Source organism: Lagopus leucura, unplaced genomic scaffold (assembly GCF_019238085.1).
Source record: "Lagopus leucura isolate 7727_CA_CO unplaced genomic scaffold, USGS_WTPT01 Super-Scaffold_100001, whole genome shotgun sequence".
NCBI classification, from domain to species: domain Eukaryota; kingdom Metazoa; phylum Chordata; class Aves; order Galliformes; family Phasianidae; genus Lagopus; species Lagopus leucura.
The window spans coordinates 101,050,965-101,068,971 of record NW_024962262.1 but is presented as its reverse complement, the minus strand read 5'-3'; the positions used below and the strand labels follow the sequence as shown (position 1 = coordinate 101,068,971).

Below are 18,007 nucleotides of genomic sequence, written 5' to 3'. Positions count from 1 at the left end.
GGTTGTGTGTTGGAGTGCTTTGGCTTATTTCAAATAATTTTGTGACCTCCGCTCTAGAACATATAGAATAATTTCCAGCAGGGTGATTACATCCAATTTTTGTTGTTTCAGCCAAGCTTAAGGACTGGCAGCCATGTAACCACAGATGTGCAAATGCAGTTGCTTTAAGACAAAGGGATGCATGTGCAGCTGGTCACTTCAGACGTTTTTCTTTAAACTGATTTACTGCTGTAATGTACAGCTGTAAACCAAGTCCATCTTTGTACAGCTTCTGTGTTTACCCCTAAACTGTGAAGAATACTAGAAGCTACTCATGTAGTTCAATGAAATATGTGAGTAGTACTTCCTTTTGCTGCAGAAGAAAGTATTTAGGTGAGAAGAGGGGAAAAAAGTAAAAATCACACTCTGCTGGTCCTAAGACTTCCTCAGAAAGCAAACTGGACTCTCATGTCATACCTAGGGTGAGTTGGCTGTACTAACCTTAAGATACTTCTAAGCACTTGTGCTAAGTCAAGTTTTGTGAAGATGGTGAGTACTAGCCATTCAGCAATCAGTTACTTGTAGATAGGTGTGTTTGCATAATTGTATAATGCTCCAAGTTCTTAAGAGTTTAAATTGCCATCCTCCTTCTGCGAAGGTCTCACTTACCTATGCCTACAGAAGATCTAAGAAGCACAGATCTTAAGAGATGCAACTTAAGGCAAGAAGAATGGTTTCTGTTCAAGATGAGAAGCAGCAGAGCATAAACAAGGAACCATAATATACATGTATCTCAGCCACTTGAGTTCATGCAACTAAAGTAAGTCACTGCCAACAAGAAAAGCTTGTATTATGAGTCTTGTTAGTCTATCAGGAAGTTCAGTCTTAGTAATAGATGTTTTTAGCATGAAGCATAGATAATAAAGTTGCTGCATGAACAGTGCCCAAGCTAGATGGTAAGCTCTGATGAGGCTGACACAAGATAAAAGCATGTGTCGTGCAAACATAGGCTTTAGTATAAACCTGCAGAAGACAGAAAATTGGTATGAGTGGTTGCTGCAGCAGGTTGTTGTACTGCCATTTAGAGGGACCTTGGCACATGGAAAAAAGGGAAGGGAGGAGTCTTGTGAATTTCAGTAAAGGGAAATGAGGGTAATGAAGAGCCCTGCAACAAAGGAAATGTAGCCTCTTGCACCAGTACATGCTGGAGGTTGACTGGGTAGAAAGTGTGAAAGTATCTGCATGTCCCACCTTCAGCAAATGGCACGCCAGTCAGTAATGCACCCTGGCAGCAAAGGAGGCCAACACTGCCTAGACTGCATTAGAAAATGCATCATGAGTAACTGGAAGGGGCCTATTCTTATCAGAATCATTTAAGTTGGAAGGGGTCACCAGAGGTCATTTAATACAATTCCCCTGCAAAAAACAGGAACATTTATAGTTAGATCAGAATCCTGTCCAGCCTGACCTTGAATGTCTCCAAGGGCAGGGCATCCAACACATCTCTGGACAACCAGTTTCAGTGCTTCACCATCCTTATGGCAAAAGACTTCTTTTTTACATACATCCAATCTAAATTTCTCACTTAGTTTTGAAACCATTTCCCCTTGTTGTGTTACAAGAAATCCTGCTAAAGAGTCTGTCCCCTTCCTTCTTATAGATCCCCTTCATATATTGAAAGGGTTTCCCCAGAGCCACCTCCTCTGTGGTGCTTAACATTCCCAGCTCTCATCTGTCCTTGTAGAGGAGGTGTTCCATCCCTTGGATCATTTCTGTGGCCCTCCTTTGGATGCACTCCAACAAGCCCACTTCTCCCCTGTACTGAGGACTCCACATTTTGACACAGCACTCCAGGTGAGATCTCATCAGCACAGAGCAGAGGGACAGGACCACCTCCCTCACCCTGCTGACTACGCTGCTTCTGATGCAGCCCAGGGTACGGTTGGCTTTCTGGGCTGCAAGGGCACATTGCTGCCTCACACCCAGCGACCAGTACCTCTAAGTCCTTTTCATCAGGGCTGTGATCCATCCCTTCATCCCACAGCTTGCACTGATAGCAGAGATTGCCACGAGCCAGGTGCAAGACCTTGCACTTGGATTTATTACACCTCATGAGGTTTACCTGGGCCCACTGCTCAAGCATGTCTACGACTCTCTGAATGGCATCCTGACCTTTAGGAGCGTCAACTGCATCACTTGGTGTCATCTGCAAAGTTGCTGAGAGTGTTCTTGCTCTTCTTTTCCCCTCTCCTCTCTGAGGAGACAGAGTGTTTTGTCCAACTCTGGTACAAGGACATGGATTTACTGCAACAATATCAGTGTAAGGTCAGCAAGATTTTGAAGGGATCACACCATGGGAGTACAACATTTTGGCTTACCTGGGCTGTACTGAGAGAAGAGGAATTGTTTTGGGCCACATATAAATTATAGAATACAGTTAATGTATATAACTAACAAAACTCTTTTTTTTTTTTTTAAATTAAAACATAAAAAAGTGAGAAAACATAGAACTAGTGGGATATTTGACCTTGTTTTTGTGAAACTAACATATCAGTCTGGTTTGATGGAAGTGGTTGCAATTCTTAGTGAGTTCTTAAGGTGTTCATCAGAGATTTTTGATGAAATTTTACTCTTCCTGTACTTCATCCTTGATGATAGTTATTCAAAAACGTACAGACTGCCAAAGAGCGACTGTGTGAACGAGGCACAGTTGAGAAGTGAGGGATGGTTTTTTTTTCCTGTTAAGATTGGGCTTATAAAAGTCTGGTAAAGAGACATGACCAAATTTTCAAGTTGAATATCTGATTGCAACTCTACACGTTCCACTTGAAAATTTCCAAGTCATGTATTTACATCAACTGAAAATGGAGTCAAATCCAGAGAGAAAAATTGATGATGTTTATTTTTGCAACCTTGAAACCTTTTCTTAAATTCCTTTACCAAGACGGAAAGCAAGGCTGCATATTTTTTACTGTTCCCAGGACTGTGTTCAGCCCACGTATCAAAATGCATATAATTATTTGCCATAACTTGTGTAAGTACTGCAGTGTACCCTCCTCCTGCACTGATTTCAGCCCAGACAGTCCCAATCACACACTGATGTTTGACTGTTGCTGAGCAATGGGTGTGTGTCTGGGACTGGCCCAGGCCACACGGTGGGGCAGAGCCACCACCATGATGGCGCATGGCATGAGGTGGTCATGAATATGTCTAAGTTACAGCATTTGACATACAGGATGTCTGAGAGGAAAAACTGCTTCACCTTATGAGGAGAAGGGTAGCTTTTATCACTGTATATAGTTAGATGAGGGAAGATAGTGAAAAAGAGGAAGCCAAGCTCTCCTTGGTGGTATCCAGTGAAAGAAGCAGCAGTGAATGTATATGAAACTGCATGGATTTCCATCTGAAATTAAGAAAAAACTTTCTAATTGCAGCAAAATCCAAAACGGTCATAGAGCTCTCATGATTGGAGTTACTTAGAATCTGATCAGGCACAGTCCTGAGCAACCTGCTCTGACTGACCCTGCTTTAAGCCAGAGGTTGGGTATGGGGGTCTCTTCCAACCTCAGCTGTTAGGAGCCGCTGAATCTGCACCATGTCTTCAGGTACAGCCAGTAGCAAGTTGGAGCGTGTATTCCCGGAAGGCACTCCTGCACACGTTCCAACAAAATGCACGTACATACACTTGTACATGAGTGGCCTCATAGACAGAAAAAATAGCAGTCAGGCAAGCACAGCACAGCAAACCCGATCCTATTCCCTTCTCTGGCTGACCAGGATGAGCCTGTTCGTGAGAAACATATAAACACTATAAACTCCTCTGGTAGAACTGAGTGTCTGAGATCAGCCATCCAGTAGCTGGGTCTTCTCAGCTGCTGGCACCGGGACATATCAGCTCTCAATGGCCTGCAGCCCCACTCTGGTGGTGGGTATTCAGCCCACCTTGTGTGTACATACACAGGATCTCTCTGGTAATTAGCTTTAGACACCGAGTCTAATTTCCTGATATTCTCATCACCTCTCATACATGGATGAAAAATGTTCTCTGATAGTTGATCTAGGCTTACTGCTGGTTTTGACTTGAGGGCTTTTGCAGCCAACTCTCACGCAGGTCTCCGCAGCAATCAGCCCAGCTCTTGGCTCTTAAGTCTCTTATCCTATACAATCACCAACTACTCTGACTTAACTCTCACTAGTAATTGTGCACCAACATACGCATCCATACAATATATATGCACTTCATTATTTCCAGTTGCTAGCATTTAGGCCCTTCAAAACAGACATCAAGCGAAGTCCCCTAAGAAAATAACTAAAAAAGGAGTTTGTTAAGATGGGCACAGTCAGATGAATGTACTGCATGCTTGCAGCCAGCCCTCTGTATGCCCCTTTCCTGTCTTTCCCATGCTACTTCCTCTCCTTGATCACTCCCTCTTCCTGCCCCTAAACATCTCATAAAATACACTGTAGTTTCCAAATGCATTTCCTCTGCATTCCATGCCCCTCAAAAGTAGTAACTCCCCTAATATGCAAGACGATCCAGCGAGTGGCTCCCAGTTTTTCTTTATGTCCCAAACACGGGTTTATTATAGTCCTGTGATAGTTCTCCAAGGAGCTGGGTTAGGGTGCTTCTCTCACCCATCATTGCTTTTCTCATCTGTGCTCCTTGCTGTTTATGGATGAGAACTTTTAATCACAAGCTAAAAGACACAGCTAAGTAACTAAAACAACCAACAGCAACAAACAGGCTAGAATTTGTTTATTCCTTCCTTATCCTATAGGAAACTTCCAGATGTTTACTGTATGGATTTGGAAGCGGTCATTAAATATTTCCCCAAAACTGGAAGGAGAACAAGATTAGGTTTCATGCCTTTGAAGTGTAGAAGTATTAATGCTTACCACAATGAGTTTCACCTGCAGTGACAGAAACATCACCATTCTAAATCATAAGCACCAAGCACAAACGCTTTCTGTCTGAATAGCAATACTGAAGGCAAAGCTCATTGTGCACTCTAGCCCAGACTAATGCAACTGAACTGTAATACCTCACCAAGCAGACTACCATCTTGCTGTACTGGAATGTGGTATTCTATTGCTTTAAATGAAAGGAAGTATAAAACTAAACAACTTGAAAAAGAAACCAATATGTGGAGAGAGAAAGGCCGTGGAGAAAGGCCATTTTCAGAGTCTGACCATCTCTGGGAAGCTGAGTGGAATAGCAACAACATATTCTCTACTGCCTAAGACATCACCTTTTATGAGTTGTTAAACAAATGCAGCAGAGACATATTAATGGAAAAAAACTCACAATTTTATTGGATGCAAACAGTGGTCGGACAGCACAGTTATTCAAAAGGTTTGCCCTGTGCAAAGAGTTTCTAGTCTAGGGAGTGAGGCTCAGTGCAGTAACACAGAGTCAGACAGTACACTGCAGTGACATCGTAGCTCCTACTGACAGCTGTGAAAGAACTCTTGCTGGAACACTGAGAGCTCCTCAGTGTGCTGAGTCCTCATCCTCTCACTGAGGCACTTCCTCACTATATGCTTATGACAGCCATTCTTTGGACTGTTTTGTTATTCTTGCCCACCCTGTCTGTCCAGAAACCACACTGGGAAGCAATTCATTTTAGAGAGAGAAAAAAATTAAGATTAAACTGTCCAAACTCAGGAGCAGAGTAGGATTCCAAACACTGCCAGTTTAGTCTGGCTAGGAAAGAAGAAAAAAAAAAATTGACAGGGCAGTTAGCCAATAAAATCCATTAGAAGCAGAAAAGCTATAGTAGGTTAGCTTTTTCCAGCAACTAGAACAGAAGCTCCCAGTACACTCTGCTTCCACACTCTTACCCAGAAGTGATGAAGGCATTAGGGGAAGACATCCAGATAACGAGGTGGCGTGGGAAAACCTATGACAGAAGCAGTGCTGAGATGGAGGCGGCTTCCACCTTATGATGTGAAATCATTTCTTGGCTTCATGCAGCAGAAGAATGCTCAGCCTTTTCTCAGCAGCTGCCACCGGGTCATTCTTGCTACTTCCACCAGGTGATGGTGGAGATTTGGTCCTTCTTCTTGTCTTGAGGAAACAGAGATTTTGCACTCATCTCAGTCACAGTCCTCAGCCTGGAATACAGTACGGCCAGGAAGTGGCGGTGGGAGAAGAGGTCCTTTCTTAGTGGGTGCTCATAGTGAAGTCTACAAGTGGCAAATCCTACGTGGGTAACCAACTGCGCTGGCAGAGTCTTCACTGGTAGCAATCTGCCTTGTCAGGCAGAGGGGCAGGACAACGGTGGGGAAGGAAAGAGTACTGAGTGCAGGGGTCTTGAGGGTACGCTCACTCCAAGCTCCTCAGCACGCTGTTTTAGCACGAACAGTGTGACATTTCATACATAGTACGTGCCCATCCAGTGGAAAGCAGCCATTTTCATCAGCCTCAATAGATAAGGGCCTCCCACAGTCCTGCAAGGGAATAATAAGAGGGATAGCTCAATGACAGCCAATGGCCAGGATGACAGAGACAAGGATGTAAGCAGTTCTACTGAATCAGAACAACGGCTCATAGCCCACTACTCTTTCTATGACTGTGGTAATTGGAGAAACCATTTTGAGCAGGTGAGCACAGTCCCCTCTGTGAACCCTGTAAGATCTCCTGGCAGACACAGCTGCTATATTAGGACTTTGATAGGGCTACATGTTTGCAAAGTCCTTGCTCTGAACCTGTGATCTGTGAATATCTAACCACCTTCTTGTTCTTCACCAGGAGGGTGGTCAGGGACTGAAACAGGCTCACCAGGGCAGTGGCCATAGCACCAGGTTGCTGGAATTCAGGAAGTGTTTGGACAATGCCCATAGTCCATGGTTTGAAATTTGGGTGGTCCTGGGTGGAACCAAGAGTTGGATTTGGCAACCCTTGTGGGTCGCTTCCAACTTGGGATATTCTATGATTCCAAACCTTGCTCAACATGCTTTCAAATCATTTAAGACACCGTTAGTGTTCGGTCAAGAAAGGAAAGTTCAAGGATGCTTAGTGATGATGCAAATGAGAGGAGTGGGGCCAACAGGGTTACCTCACACTTGTAACATTTCATGTGGAAGTTTTTCTCCAGTGCCACCACACGCACTGTCTCATCTTTCCCAGGCTCTGGCATGATAGGTTCACTACATACTGAGCAGCGTGGAGCATACTTCCTGCAACACACAAATACAGCAGAGATGACAACCACTGCAGGTCTCTCACCATCATACAGAAGTAATGGAAACAGAGGCACAAGTCACACAAAAAGAGGGAAAAGACCTTAGTTTTAACACAGTGCATTGCTGACTCATTTTTAAACTTCACTGTGAGTAACCCAAGTCCATTGTGCAGCAGAAAACTAAACAGATGTGAGGGAATCTGCCTGCTTTAGATACCACATGCATGTGCTCCCTCCATACCTGTGGTAGTCATCCACACAGTGAGGCTGGTTGGCCTGGTCCACTATGAAGGAGGCCCCTTCCAGAGGAGTATGACACATCACACAGGTGAAGCACTGAGGATGGTACGAGTTACCAGTGGCCTTCAGCATCCGGTCTGTAATGGTCTTTTTGCAGACACTGCACTTTTCCAGGGTTCCCTAAACACAAAAGAAACAAGTAAGACAACATTAATCTAAACCTCCATCCCCAGGAGACTACACCAGACAGGTGAAATGAAAAGGGGGAAGGAAAAGCAGGAGAGAACAGCCACAGCAAGCTCAGCCCTCTGCAGCAGCTTTTGTCCCAGTTACTCACGGCATAGCAGTCCTCACAGAAGGGCTTTTCATCCACATTGTAGAACTGCTGCCCCTGAAGCTGCTTCTCACACTTGAAGCAGGTGAAGCACTCCACATGGAAAAGGCAGTCTAGAGCTCTCACAGCTGGCTGGGTCCGTGACAGGGGCTTCCGACAGAAGCCACACAGCTCTGCCAACAGGAGTAGAAAGGGATTAGGAGAGATAATAACCCTCCACAGTCTCAGTCCTGCTGCTGTTCACTAAAAGAACACACACCAGAAGTAGCAGCTTCTACTGGAGGTGGATGGTCCATATCCTTCATTAGTTTCTGAGTCAACATCTCCAGCTCTTCTACCTCCTTCATGGTCAGAGGAGAGTTTCCCTTAGGTGGATTTGCACTGGGTCTATGCTGCAGAAGAGAAAATAGTCAATCCCAAAGGATGCATACAAACAGACTCATTCCCACTCTGTCAGTGATAAACTTGTTTCTCTCAACTTTACATCTTTTCTCTATCCAATGTGACATCCACATTGCTTGCTTTTTTCCACCTTTACATGAAGTTCTGTCCCTTTCCAGCACTGTTCCTAGCTCTGCTTCTCAATAACATAACAAAAGCTGCCAAGTGAGCAACTACTTCAACTACATCCCTGAGCCTGGGACAGACCCTCCCTCCTCATCCTCCAGTTCAACCCCCCCATGATGCCATACCTGCCCAGAGGCACAACTCTGACCCTTACCACGTCTTTTGCAGCAGCAGATTGTTCAGTGGGAACAGGTTTCTCCTGCACCTGAGGTCTTTCCCACTGCTGAGCATGGGTGAAATTGGGAGGCGGAGGTCGAGGCAAGGGACCTGAGGGTGAAGGGGCAGTGAACTGAGTCTGAAGGGAGGTAGGATATCTTGCAGAGTTTGAAGGAGCCATGGGAACAGTGGCACCTGGTTTGGATCCAGGAGAGCCGGCAACAGAGGGTGGTGTGAATTTAGCAGTAGGCTGAGACGGGAGAGAAGAGGGTGGAGGGACTGATGCTAGGGGCTCCTTGCGCTGCTGTGGAGCTGCCCACGGAGCTGGGGCAGGAGTTGAATCCAATCCAGGGGGCTTGGAACATAAGCTACCACTTGGCTTTGGAGTGAACTTGGAAGGAAAAGGAGGAGTAGGATCTCTGGGTGCGGATGAGATTTCCACATGAGCTTTTGGAGTCAACGGTTTCTCCAGAGAACCTGTGGATCCTGAAGGTATCTGTAAAGGGAAGAAACAGAGAACCTGGCAGTTATCAACAAACTACAAGAGAAAAATATACTGTTTACAGGAATAGGTAAGTAGGTACCCCAGACTCACAATGATTAGAGTCCCTACATTACTACATAGTTAATCTTGAAAAGATACATGATTTGTGCTTTCTGGTTCTTCAGGTAGGTTTCTTGCTATGATTTAGACATCTTAATCTTCAGTAGCATCCTTCTCACTATCTCAGTTCAGCAAACCAGTCATCTCTTTTTCCATCTGTGACATTCTAGACAGCTCACCCGGGATTTGAAGGGGTCATTCTTCTCCATGTCTTCCAACATTAAGGACAGTGAGTCAATCTCAAGATCAATGCTGTTCATCTTGCCACGCACCTATACCACCATCCATGGAAAGAGGGATCAGAGCACATTACAGGAGCAGCCAGGGAAGTGGGTGCATCCCCTACAACAGCAGATTTTTACACCTGGGATCTGCTCTTGGTTCTGAGCAGGTAGAAAGCTAATGAGGACAAACAGGAAACAGTCTCCAAGGACAAAGTCTCCAAAATCTACCAGAAGTAGTAAAACAAACAGCCCAGTAAGACTAACAGAAAGACTGAAGTAAGAAAAGACAGCTGGAGGCCTGCAGTCCAATACCCTACTCACTGCAGAGCTGACTCTCAAGCTAGACCAGGTCATTCAGGGCCTTGATCAGGTGATTTCTGAACATCCTCAAACATGCAGATTCCCCAGCTTCTGCGGGCATCTGTTCTAGTGCTGAGACATTCTTGGAGGTGAACAGGTTTTTCTTTTTTCAGGAATTTACCTTGCTGCAACTTGTGTGCTTTGTCTCTTGTTCTCTTGCTGTACCCCCGTAAGATGCATGTCTTCTCTCCTCCTTTCTGTATTGCAAACATCATTTAGATCCCCACCTTTGACCTTGCTCCTCTTCTGCCAGCTGAACAAATGCAGCCCTCATACCACAAGCTCCATCCCTCAGGGACTGCTGTGACATTTTGCTGGACTACTACTACTTCAGTATTCGTCTGGGTTTAGTACAAAATGGGACCAAACTGCAAAATTCAGTTGGCTGCTCCAAGATGCAGCCTTGATAACACTGAAGACAGAGGAATAATCATCTCCCTGTCCTAAAGACTGATACAGCTCAGTATGTGGTTAGCCTTTACTGCCACAAGGGTGCATTGCTGGCTCACATTCAACTCACTGTCCATCAGGATCCCAAGGTCCTTCATTTGCAGAGCTGCTTCCTAGCCAGTTGACCGTAACTTATGCTGGCAGATGGGGTGGTCCCATCCCTAGTGCAGGACTTTGCATTTATATTTGCTGAACTTCTATAGCATCTTATAGGAAAGGACTGTGCAGACACTAAGGTGCTAAGCAAACTGGTACTGTTTTCCCAGATCTCTGAGCTTCCTGCTGTTGAATCCAGAGAGCACTGAGAAGTTGTCCCAGCTCAGGATATCAAAAGAAATTATACTTCCCTTGACCTCACTCACCTGTGGGGCAGGTCCTTCATCAAACATTGGTGGAGGAGGCGGAGGAGGAGAAGGAAAAGCTTCATCTGGGGCTGGTGGAAAAGGCTCTTCAAAGGGTGGTGGGGGAGGAGGAAAAGCACAGTTTGAGGAGAAACTTAGATCCTCTCCAGGTGGGGGAGGAGGTGGCAGCGGCAGCTCTATGAAGAACGATGAAAACAAGAGCAGGCCTCAATCATTTCTCATCCTAGCCAGTTACAAACCCCACAAGGCACCTTGAAGGTATTACAGCGAGTGCTCCCCAGTATCCATCAAGGACAAATGAACCCCACAGGATTGCTTTCACCTTGTCCAAACTACTTGCTGTCATATAAGCTACTGCATTAGTCACTAGAAATTCACTGGGTAACTGAGAAACACGTCCTAATGTTTTTTCTTACTCCTCCTCTTTCTCTGTGCCCTTGCATGTAGAACAGGCTGAAGATGTCTATTACAACACAGGTCAAACAAGATACTCTTTCCCTTCACCCTTTATGTGAGAAAGGTATCTCATCATCCAAGCACAAAACAACAACAAAGACAAGCAGGTATAAATTCTACATCCCTTTTTCTGGTTATACTAAACATCCCCTCCTCTTTCCAGTTAGTCCCAACCAGCAGCAGGGTTAAAGATCAAGTTTTTCACTCCTGCTGCTCCATGTATTTCTTCCACAGCAGTTATCAAGTTGTCTTATCTTTATATGCAGCTGTTTTACACAGGCTTTGTTAGGATTTCTCATCTGTAACCTAAAGGAGACAAACTGAATGTTTTTAAAAAATGAAAGCTGAAATCTTATTAGCCAGTGGAATGCATAAACTGCACTGGTATGCAGTACCTCTTCCAAGTCTTCTTGTTCTGCTTTTGGGGAGTAAAAAAAAAAAAAAAAAAAAAGAAGTAATACAAAGCCAGTATTTCTTCGTTGAAATTACAGTTTGGGAGTAAGCTCAAGTTTGCATGAGCTTTTTTTTTTTGGCTTATTTAAAAGAACAAGGCAGAAGCAAAACCCTGCTCTGCTGTCACAGTGCTTCAAAAAGATGCACTAAGAGCCTGCTTTAGGAATTATTTGCACAAAGAAGTTTCCTGCATGACCAGTATTAAATATAACATTACAACAGTGATATCAACTTAGTCATCCTGCCATTTAAAACAGAGAAACCAATTGCTATGGGTTCACGTTATACTATCATTCCTCTGGGGAGTGTACAGGAAAGGGAGAGAATGATCAAAGAGGTGTATCAGGGAAGAATCAAATCGGATGCATACCTTGACTGAGTCAAAACTGAGTTTCAGTCATTCATCTGCCTTGCTAGTACAGCTTTGCTGGCAGCCCTTACCCACTGGTGATGTGATGGCTTAAGCCAAACAGTACTGCTAATCTCCATCAAGCCTGTTCCTCCAAAAGAAGCTTTACAGGGAAAGAAGTGTGCAAGTGGAACAACTAACACCCAGTTCTCTTGTTACTATATTCTGAAAAACAATTTTTAACATCCGTTTGTTTGCTTTTGTAGTTGAGCTAATATATTTCTGTCAATTTGATGCAACCTACACACACACTCTTAATCCACAGAACTTTAGCAGAAAAGCATAAAAACTATGATAAGACCTTGGATGACAGAATCAAGATTCCAGCCAACAACGTATAAGCAAAAGGTCACCAGTTAGGTGGTGCAATTCTACAAGACAGAGGCACCGACACCCTGGGGCCACTGTGACTCATGAAATGGAAAAAATGGTTTAGTCATTTGCCTCCAAGTGCAGGATCAGCCTTACTACCATTAGATCAGCTGCCCACTGAGTTAATACAGGACACACCAGTGTTACACAGGAACCTCTGCTCCTTAGAAGAAAAACAACCAACCACCAAAAGCAACAAAAACAAGTAACACCCATAGGAGAAAAAGAAAAAAAAAATAAAAAAGAAAGCACACTAAAGCACAAAGTCAGTCTACACAGGAAAACACACTCAACCCAAACCACTAGTAGAAAGCATAAAACTCAGTTATACAAATCTCATTTCCTGGTTTTGTTAGGTTCCTTTTCTTTTCATGCAATTATTTCTACTTCCTTTGAAACTGCAATCTTTGTTGCTAAAGATGAGTCCACAAGAAGGGTCTCTATAATTGGAGACAACCAACTCAAGTTAAGATGAAACAGTAAGAAAAAGAACAGTGTGATGCACCAGCATCAGGGTGAATGTTCCTGCAACATATTTGCTCTTTGACTTGCTGGCCAGAATACTACTGCAGTTACTAAATTATACGTGCAGGGAATATCATGAAAAAGCACTGCATTCCTCCAGCTTTACTAAAATCTAAGTGCAGTCGCTTTCTTAACTTCTTTCCTAACTGAGATGCCACATATTTTGAGATCATTTTACAACCCCTTTATCTTACTCAGAAACTTGCAAGCATCTACAGCAAGAGCATTACTTCATTTGCAGTGATTCTCATATTTAACCCAGTTACAGACCTCGCACTCTGAGAACTGAGAAGCATACCCACATCTGCCACACCCCTCTTCACCTACCTTCTGCCGTCATAGATACGGGGATCTCCCCCACTCTCCCTATCTGGGCACGCTGGGCGCCAGCTCCAGGAGGCTGTGGCAGCGATGACTCCGATGCACCCCCAGTCTTGAAGGGATTCACCTTGGGTTTAGGGGCAACCACAGGTGCAAACTTCTTCTGTGGGTTGTAAAAGGACGGTGTGGAAATGTTGATGCTGACTGTGGTCGTCATACGGGTCCCTGGGGTACCTGGAGAAGCCATCTTTTTGGCTGCTGGCAGGAGAGAAGAGAGAGGAAAGTGATATAAATTCAGACTTGCTCCAAGTGGGAATTAATAGAAAGGAATATACAGTGGAGAGATACAGGAGCTTGTGTCTGGGCAAAGGCCGAGGAGCCAAAGCGGAGTGTAGAACACTTTGAGAATCAGTACAGGAAGAAGGAGGAACGGCGACTAAAGGCAGCTTGAATAAGCCTTATCTCAGCTCAGCACAGTGCTGACCACAAAGGCGTTTCTTGTCAGCCATGTGCTGCTACAGAGAAAACTAAGCTCCCTGCTGCTCAAAACCCCTCCACACACAATGCAGGAAGGAGCTGACGACCAGCGCAAGCATCTTCACCCAGCAACCCCCACACGACACACAGCACCCCTCTTCCACGACTGGAATCATTTCCTCTGCCCCACTTACCAGATAATGTCATCTGTTTCCTCTTGTCCTCAGCCTGTGACACCCCCAGCAACGTCCCCTCAGTCCCCAGCACACCCCTGCATCTCTCATCCCACCCACTTTACCTCCAGAGCCTTGTGTGCAGGCAGAGGCAGAAACAACGGGTCAGGTGAGGGGTTCTTGGTGCCACATTCCCCGGCAGGGCCCTCTGCTTTCTCCCTCTTCCTTTCACTGCCGGTGAAGGAGCATCCCCTGACCCTCACTGGCTGCGTCAGCCGCCTGCTCCGCCTCCACCAGGAAGCAGTTCCAAGGGCTCAGGGCAGCATCTCTGGGGCCATGAGACTGGCACCTCAGACTTGAGAGCAGAGCTCAGGTCACACACACACAGCAGTAGGCAGTGCAGCTGCAGCCCTGCCACGTGCAGGGCCTGGCCTGCCTGCGGTATGCCCAAATAACTCAGCTTTGTTCTGAGCGCAGGGTGAGCATTGCTACATGCAGCCATGACAGCCCCTCCGTCCTCCCTCCTTTTTGTCACCAAATCTGAATAAGCATAGGCTAGCCCCACCAAGCCAGCTGTTTCAGGAGCCCGAGGGCTACATTTCCAGCATTCCTTCAGCCCTGGAATTCAGGTCGGAAATCTCATCTGTGCTAAAAATCTCCTCAAAGCCAGATGCTTTGTTGCAGCCCTGGCACGCCTACAGTTCTAACACCCCAGCCCAACAGCACTGCTGCCAGCCCAGGGCTCTACGCCCGTGTTTCAGACCAGTGCCCTTCCACTCTGCTTGCAGATAGCTCTCAGTGATAGCTGCTAGGACAGCTTTGGCATCACCAACTTCCACCCACCACTAATTCACCCATGGCTGCTGGTGAGAGCTACGTGCTCAGTTCTACGTGCTGCTGTGGTTCCTGGTAAGATGGACCTTGTAACAGTTTACAAACACACAACAACATAGACAAACAGTAAGGCTATGCTTCTGCTTTTTTTTTTTCCTTTGCACAGGGTTGACAAGTTGCATGCACTTGGACAAACAGCTCCGGGCTCCTCAAAAAACAGTGAGCTGCAGACAAAGAGTTGAGCAGAGCATGCCCCATATGGTCCTACATGGGAAAGGACCAAGGCAGAAAAGCAATCAGCAAGGTCTGTTGCTGATCCCTCACACTGCTGGGAGCCAGCAAGTCAGAAGAGACTGATGAGCTCTACCCAGTCCACAGCTCCTACAGAGCTACTGAACTTGTTAGAGACCTCTGAGCATTTTTTAGAGGCTTTTGCTGATAGAGGCACTTAGACTGTCTTGTGCTCCACTGTTTTGTCACAGTGTAATGAATCTCCTGCTATAGTCCTACCAGAATAGGCTCTTAGGAGCAGAACACCACAGTCAGAGAGTAATTTCTCATGGCTGTTCAGACTGAGGTCAGCCAGCAGTGAGACATCCTCCACTTCATAAAATGTGCTGGCATCACTGTCAGCAGCTGCTATCTCACTGAACCCAAAGCAGCCTATTTCCCAGTATGCAGTGTCACATTTAAGGCCCTTTCTTCTCAAAGCTGTCTACATACAGCAGCTGCCCCTGCTCATCCTCACTTCTGTTATCTGTCTGCCCCCAAACAGACCCTACAGGCTGAGGAAGGCTGGCCTTGCTGTGTCCCCCCTGCTCCACACTGCTGTCAGTACCATCTGAACCCTATCAGGAACACTAGTCCTGTGGCACTGTTTGTAAAAGCAGTTGGAAGAGGGAGTGTCAAACCAGCAGATCTAATCTCAACTCTTCACGTGTCCCTGAGGTGAGAGGTTTTCTGCCTGCTGATAACAGCAGTTAGATGACTCAGGTGGACCTGTGAAGAAAGACATCCCCCAAAGGATGCAGTGAAAGGATGCAGTTGCCTCACGCACTTGCAGAGCAAGGAACTGTAGGATCAAGCAGCATCCCCCTCAGCAGCAAGGTCACCTCCCAGAGGTTCTGTGACAGGTCTGCCAGCTGTTAGACATGCACATGGTTCTTAGTTCTTTGGCCTCAAGACAACTTTCAGGAGCCAAGCTCCCTTCCCTGGGCAGTGAAAAAGAAAGAGCCCGGAGGGAAAGAGCAGAATGCCATTTGCCACCTCAGCTGGTAGAAAGAAAGCAGTCTGTCTTGGGGCACACAGTAAGAGCTGTTTCAACACTGTGGTCTGACACACTGCATCTGCATTTCCCCTGTTTGCCAACTTCCCTTTAGATACAGGGGGGAGGGAGCAGAATGAAAGCCATAGCAAAAAAAAAAAAAAAGGAAAAAAAAAAAAAAAAAAAAAAAACACATGGACCATAAAGCAAACAAGATGTAGGAGTCATGCTTCTTTTCACCTTCTCATACAGGTTGATGCCAGAAAGTTCTCCCCACCTGCCCCCAAACTGCAAATTTTCACAGAGCAAAGTCCTACCAGCTCCGCAAGCCACAAGGCAGAGCCTGCAGAAAAGCAGGATGGGGGAAGGGGAGCTCAGAGCTGCGAGCTTTTTCCACATATGTTAGCCTTGCCTCCTCCTCCCTGTGCAAAGGGAAAAGAACTCCAAGAAGCTATGCAAACATATTTAAAGCGTTAGGAAATTCTACGAATTTGCAAGCAGTCGCGCCGTCACTTTCTCAAGGTACTCCCAGAGAGACAGAAGCTCATCTATTAAACAAATTTCATGCACAAAGAGCCTCAGATTCTTCTCTTGAGCACATCTGGAAAAAGCCCCCCTAGGTGTCTCGCTCATCCACGCGTACACAAAAGAGAGCTTGTCCCGACCGAGGCAACACCCCCTCCTCCCTCTCCCCCTGCTCGTACAGCAGCTCCAGCCGACTCCATTGCACCAGCAGCGGGCAAAACCCACTGCCTTCGCACTCTCAGAGCGGAGCCGCTCTCCGGCAGGGCATCCCCACCCAAACGGGCAAATAGATAAATCGTGACCTAAACGAACCCCTCGGACCAGGAGGCGTTTTCGCAGGGCAGCCGCCGCCCGGCAGCGCCAAAAGGACCGCGATTCCCCGAGCACGGCGCTGCCGACCGAAGCCCCTCACCGTGCCGAGCGACTCACCTCGGGGGGAGCGAGAAAGGGAACCACCGCCCCGGGGCGAGAGGCGGGGGGTGCTGCTGGGTCGGGGCCTGGGGCTGCCTCGCCGTGCCCGCCGGGAGAGGCAACAGAAATGAAGGGGGGAGCTGCTGAGTCCCAGCGCTTCCGACCAACTCTCGGAAAAGCCTCGCCCAGGCAAAGTTGTTTGACCATAAAAGGAGAGAGGCTGTGCGAACAGCTGAGCTCACTCGCCGGGGAATGTAGCAATGAGGTAAGGGGGGAAGGAGCGCCCGAGGGGGACGGGCCGGCTCGGGCTGCGGCGGGAGCCCCGGGCTGACATCTGGCGCGCTCCCCGCCCCCAGCCTCACCAAGAGGAGCTCTCGGGGGCTTTCCTGTCGGCGATCGCGACCAAGAAGCGTTCTTCCGGGCTGCCCTACCCCTATCCTGCCGCCCCGCTGGGGCCCGCGGCCCTGGCCGCCTCTATCCCGCCCTCCCCGCGCCCCACTCCGCCCTGCAGCTCTCTCCCTCCGTCCCTTCTTCAGCCCCGGCGCCGGGCTGGAGCCGAGGGAGAAATCCTGCGGCTCTGCTGAGGCGCTTCCCCTGTCTTCCAGAAATTAAAACGCGCATCCCATGATTCTTCAGTGCAGAAGTGGGGTTTGTTCTTCTTGCGTTGCTTGCGAAGCAGAAACTGAACTTTTGTATCAAAGACCGGCTGCTTGAATAGCCTTGTTGTATGGTCTGTGCTGCACATGGGCTTTGTTTTTGGCCCAGCACTGGCCAGGGCTCGGTCCTGCTCAATACCTGGCCCAGTGCAGTAGAGTGTGTAGTTTTCAACTGCAGTGGTTGATTCTATGCCTCTTAGGAAAGAGGAGTGTCAATGAAGACAGCATTCCTTGTGCTTTGTGCCATCATTAAATGTTATCTTCAGAATTCAGCCTTAATATTGGGGTTAATGCCCCTCCAATTAGAATTTCTGTATTTGGTGATGCTCACGAGATTGGAGCTTTTCTGCTTCTTAGAGACAAAGGTACCTTCCAGCACCGGTAATTCATTTGCAGGTGGCTGAGCAAACCGTGAGCCATGCCAGTTAGATTCCCAGCGTACATTACTGCAGTATACTCCCATCAGAGAGCTGCACAGAGAGGTTCAACAAGGCTTAAGAAATCCAGCGTAAACAAATTAATTTTATAAGCAGGTTTGGCACAAAGAGGTAATGCATTTTATGATGCAGCTGGAAAATGAATGGTACTCTAAGGTTTTCCAGTTCAACACAACTGAAAATGCCACCTATACCAATCTATCTGTCCATATGTCTGTCATGACATCTCACTGC

The 18,007-nt window shown here is 46.7% G+C and overlaps 1 protein-coding gene across 3 annotated transcripts; it reads right to left on the bottom strand.

Annotated features, from left to right (window-relative positions):
* Positions 1 to 5,265: 5,265 nt before the first annotated feature.
* ZYX (zyxin) lies at positions 5,266 to 16,816 on the bottom strand. Of its 3 annotated transcripts, none has more exons than XM_042868060.1 (10): positions 16,699 to 16,816; positions 13,003 to 13,254; positions 10,461 to 10,636; positions 9,244 to 9,336; positions 8,459 to 8,956; positions 7,997 to 8,129; positions 7,741 to 7,910; positions 7,405 to 7,583; positions 7,038 to 7,158; positions 5,266 to 6,429 (listed from the first exon to the last, which is right to left on the bottom strand). In XM_042868060.1, exons 2-10 carry the CDS (start codon positions 13,241 to 13,243, stop codon positions 6,319 to 6,321), a joined length of 1,722 nt encoding a protein of 573 aa, XP_042723994.1. In that variant the 5' UTR covers positions 13,244 to 13,254; positions 16,699 to 16,816; the 3' UTR covers positions 5,266 to 6,318. The 3 variants fall into 3 exon arrangements, with proteins under 3 accessions (XP_042723994.1, XP_042723995.1, XP_042723996.1); XM_042868061.1 differs by having other exon boundaries at positions 13,003 to 13,251; XM_042868062.1 differs by lacking the exon at positions 9,244 to 9,336 and having other exon boundaries at positions 16,699 to 16,813.
* Between the last annotated feature and the right edge of the window lie 1,191 nt (positions 16,817 to 18,007).

Bases quoted from the DNA above. Each gene is read 5' to 3' on its own strand.
- ZYX (XM_042868060.1), bottom strand. From the start codon at position 13,243: ATGGCTTCTCCAGGTACCCCAGGGACCCGTATGACGACCACAGTCAGC. The intron at 9,337-10,460 runs GTGAGTGAGGTC...ATGGTGGTATAG, and splicing joins ATGAAGGACCTGCCCCACAG to GTGCGTGGCAAGATGAACAG. The intron at 7,159-7,404 runs GTATGGAGGGAG...TGTGTGTTGCAG, and splicing joins TGTGTGGATGACTACCACAG to GAAGTATGCTCCACGCTGCT.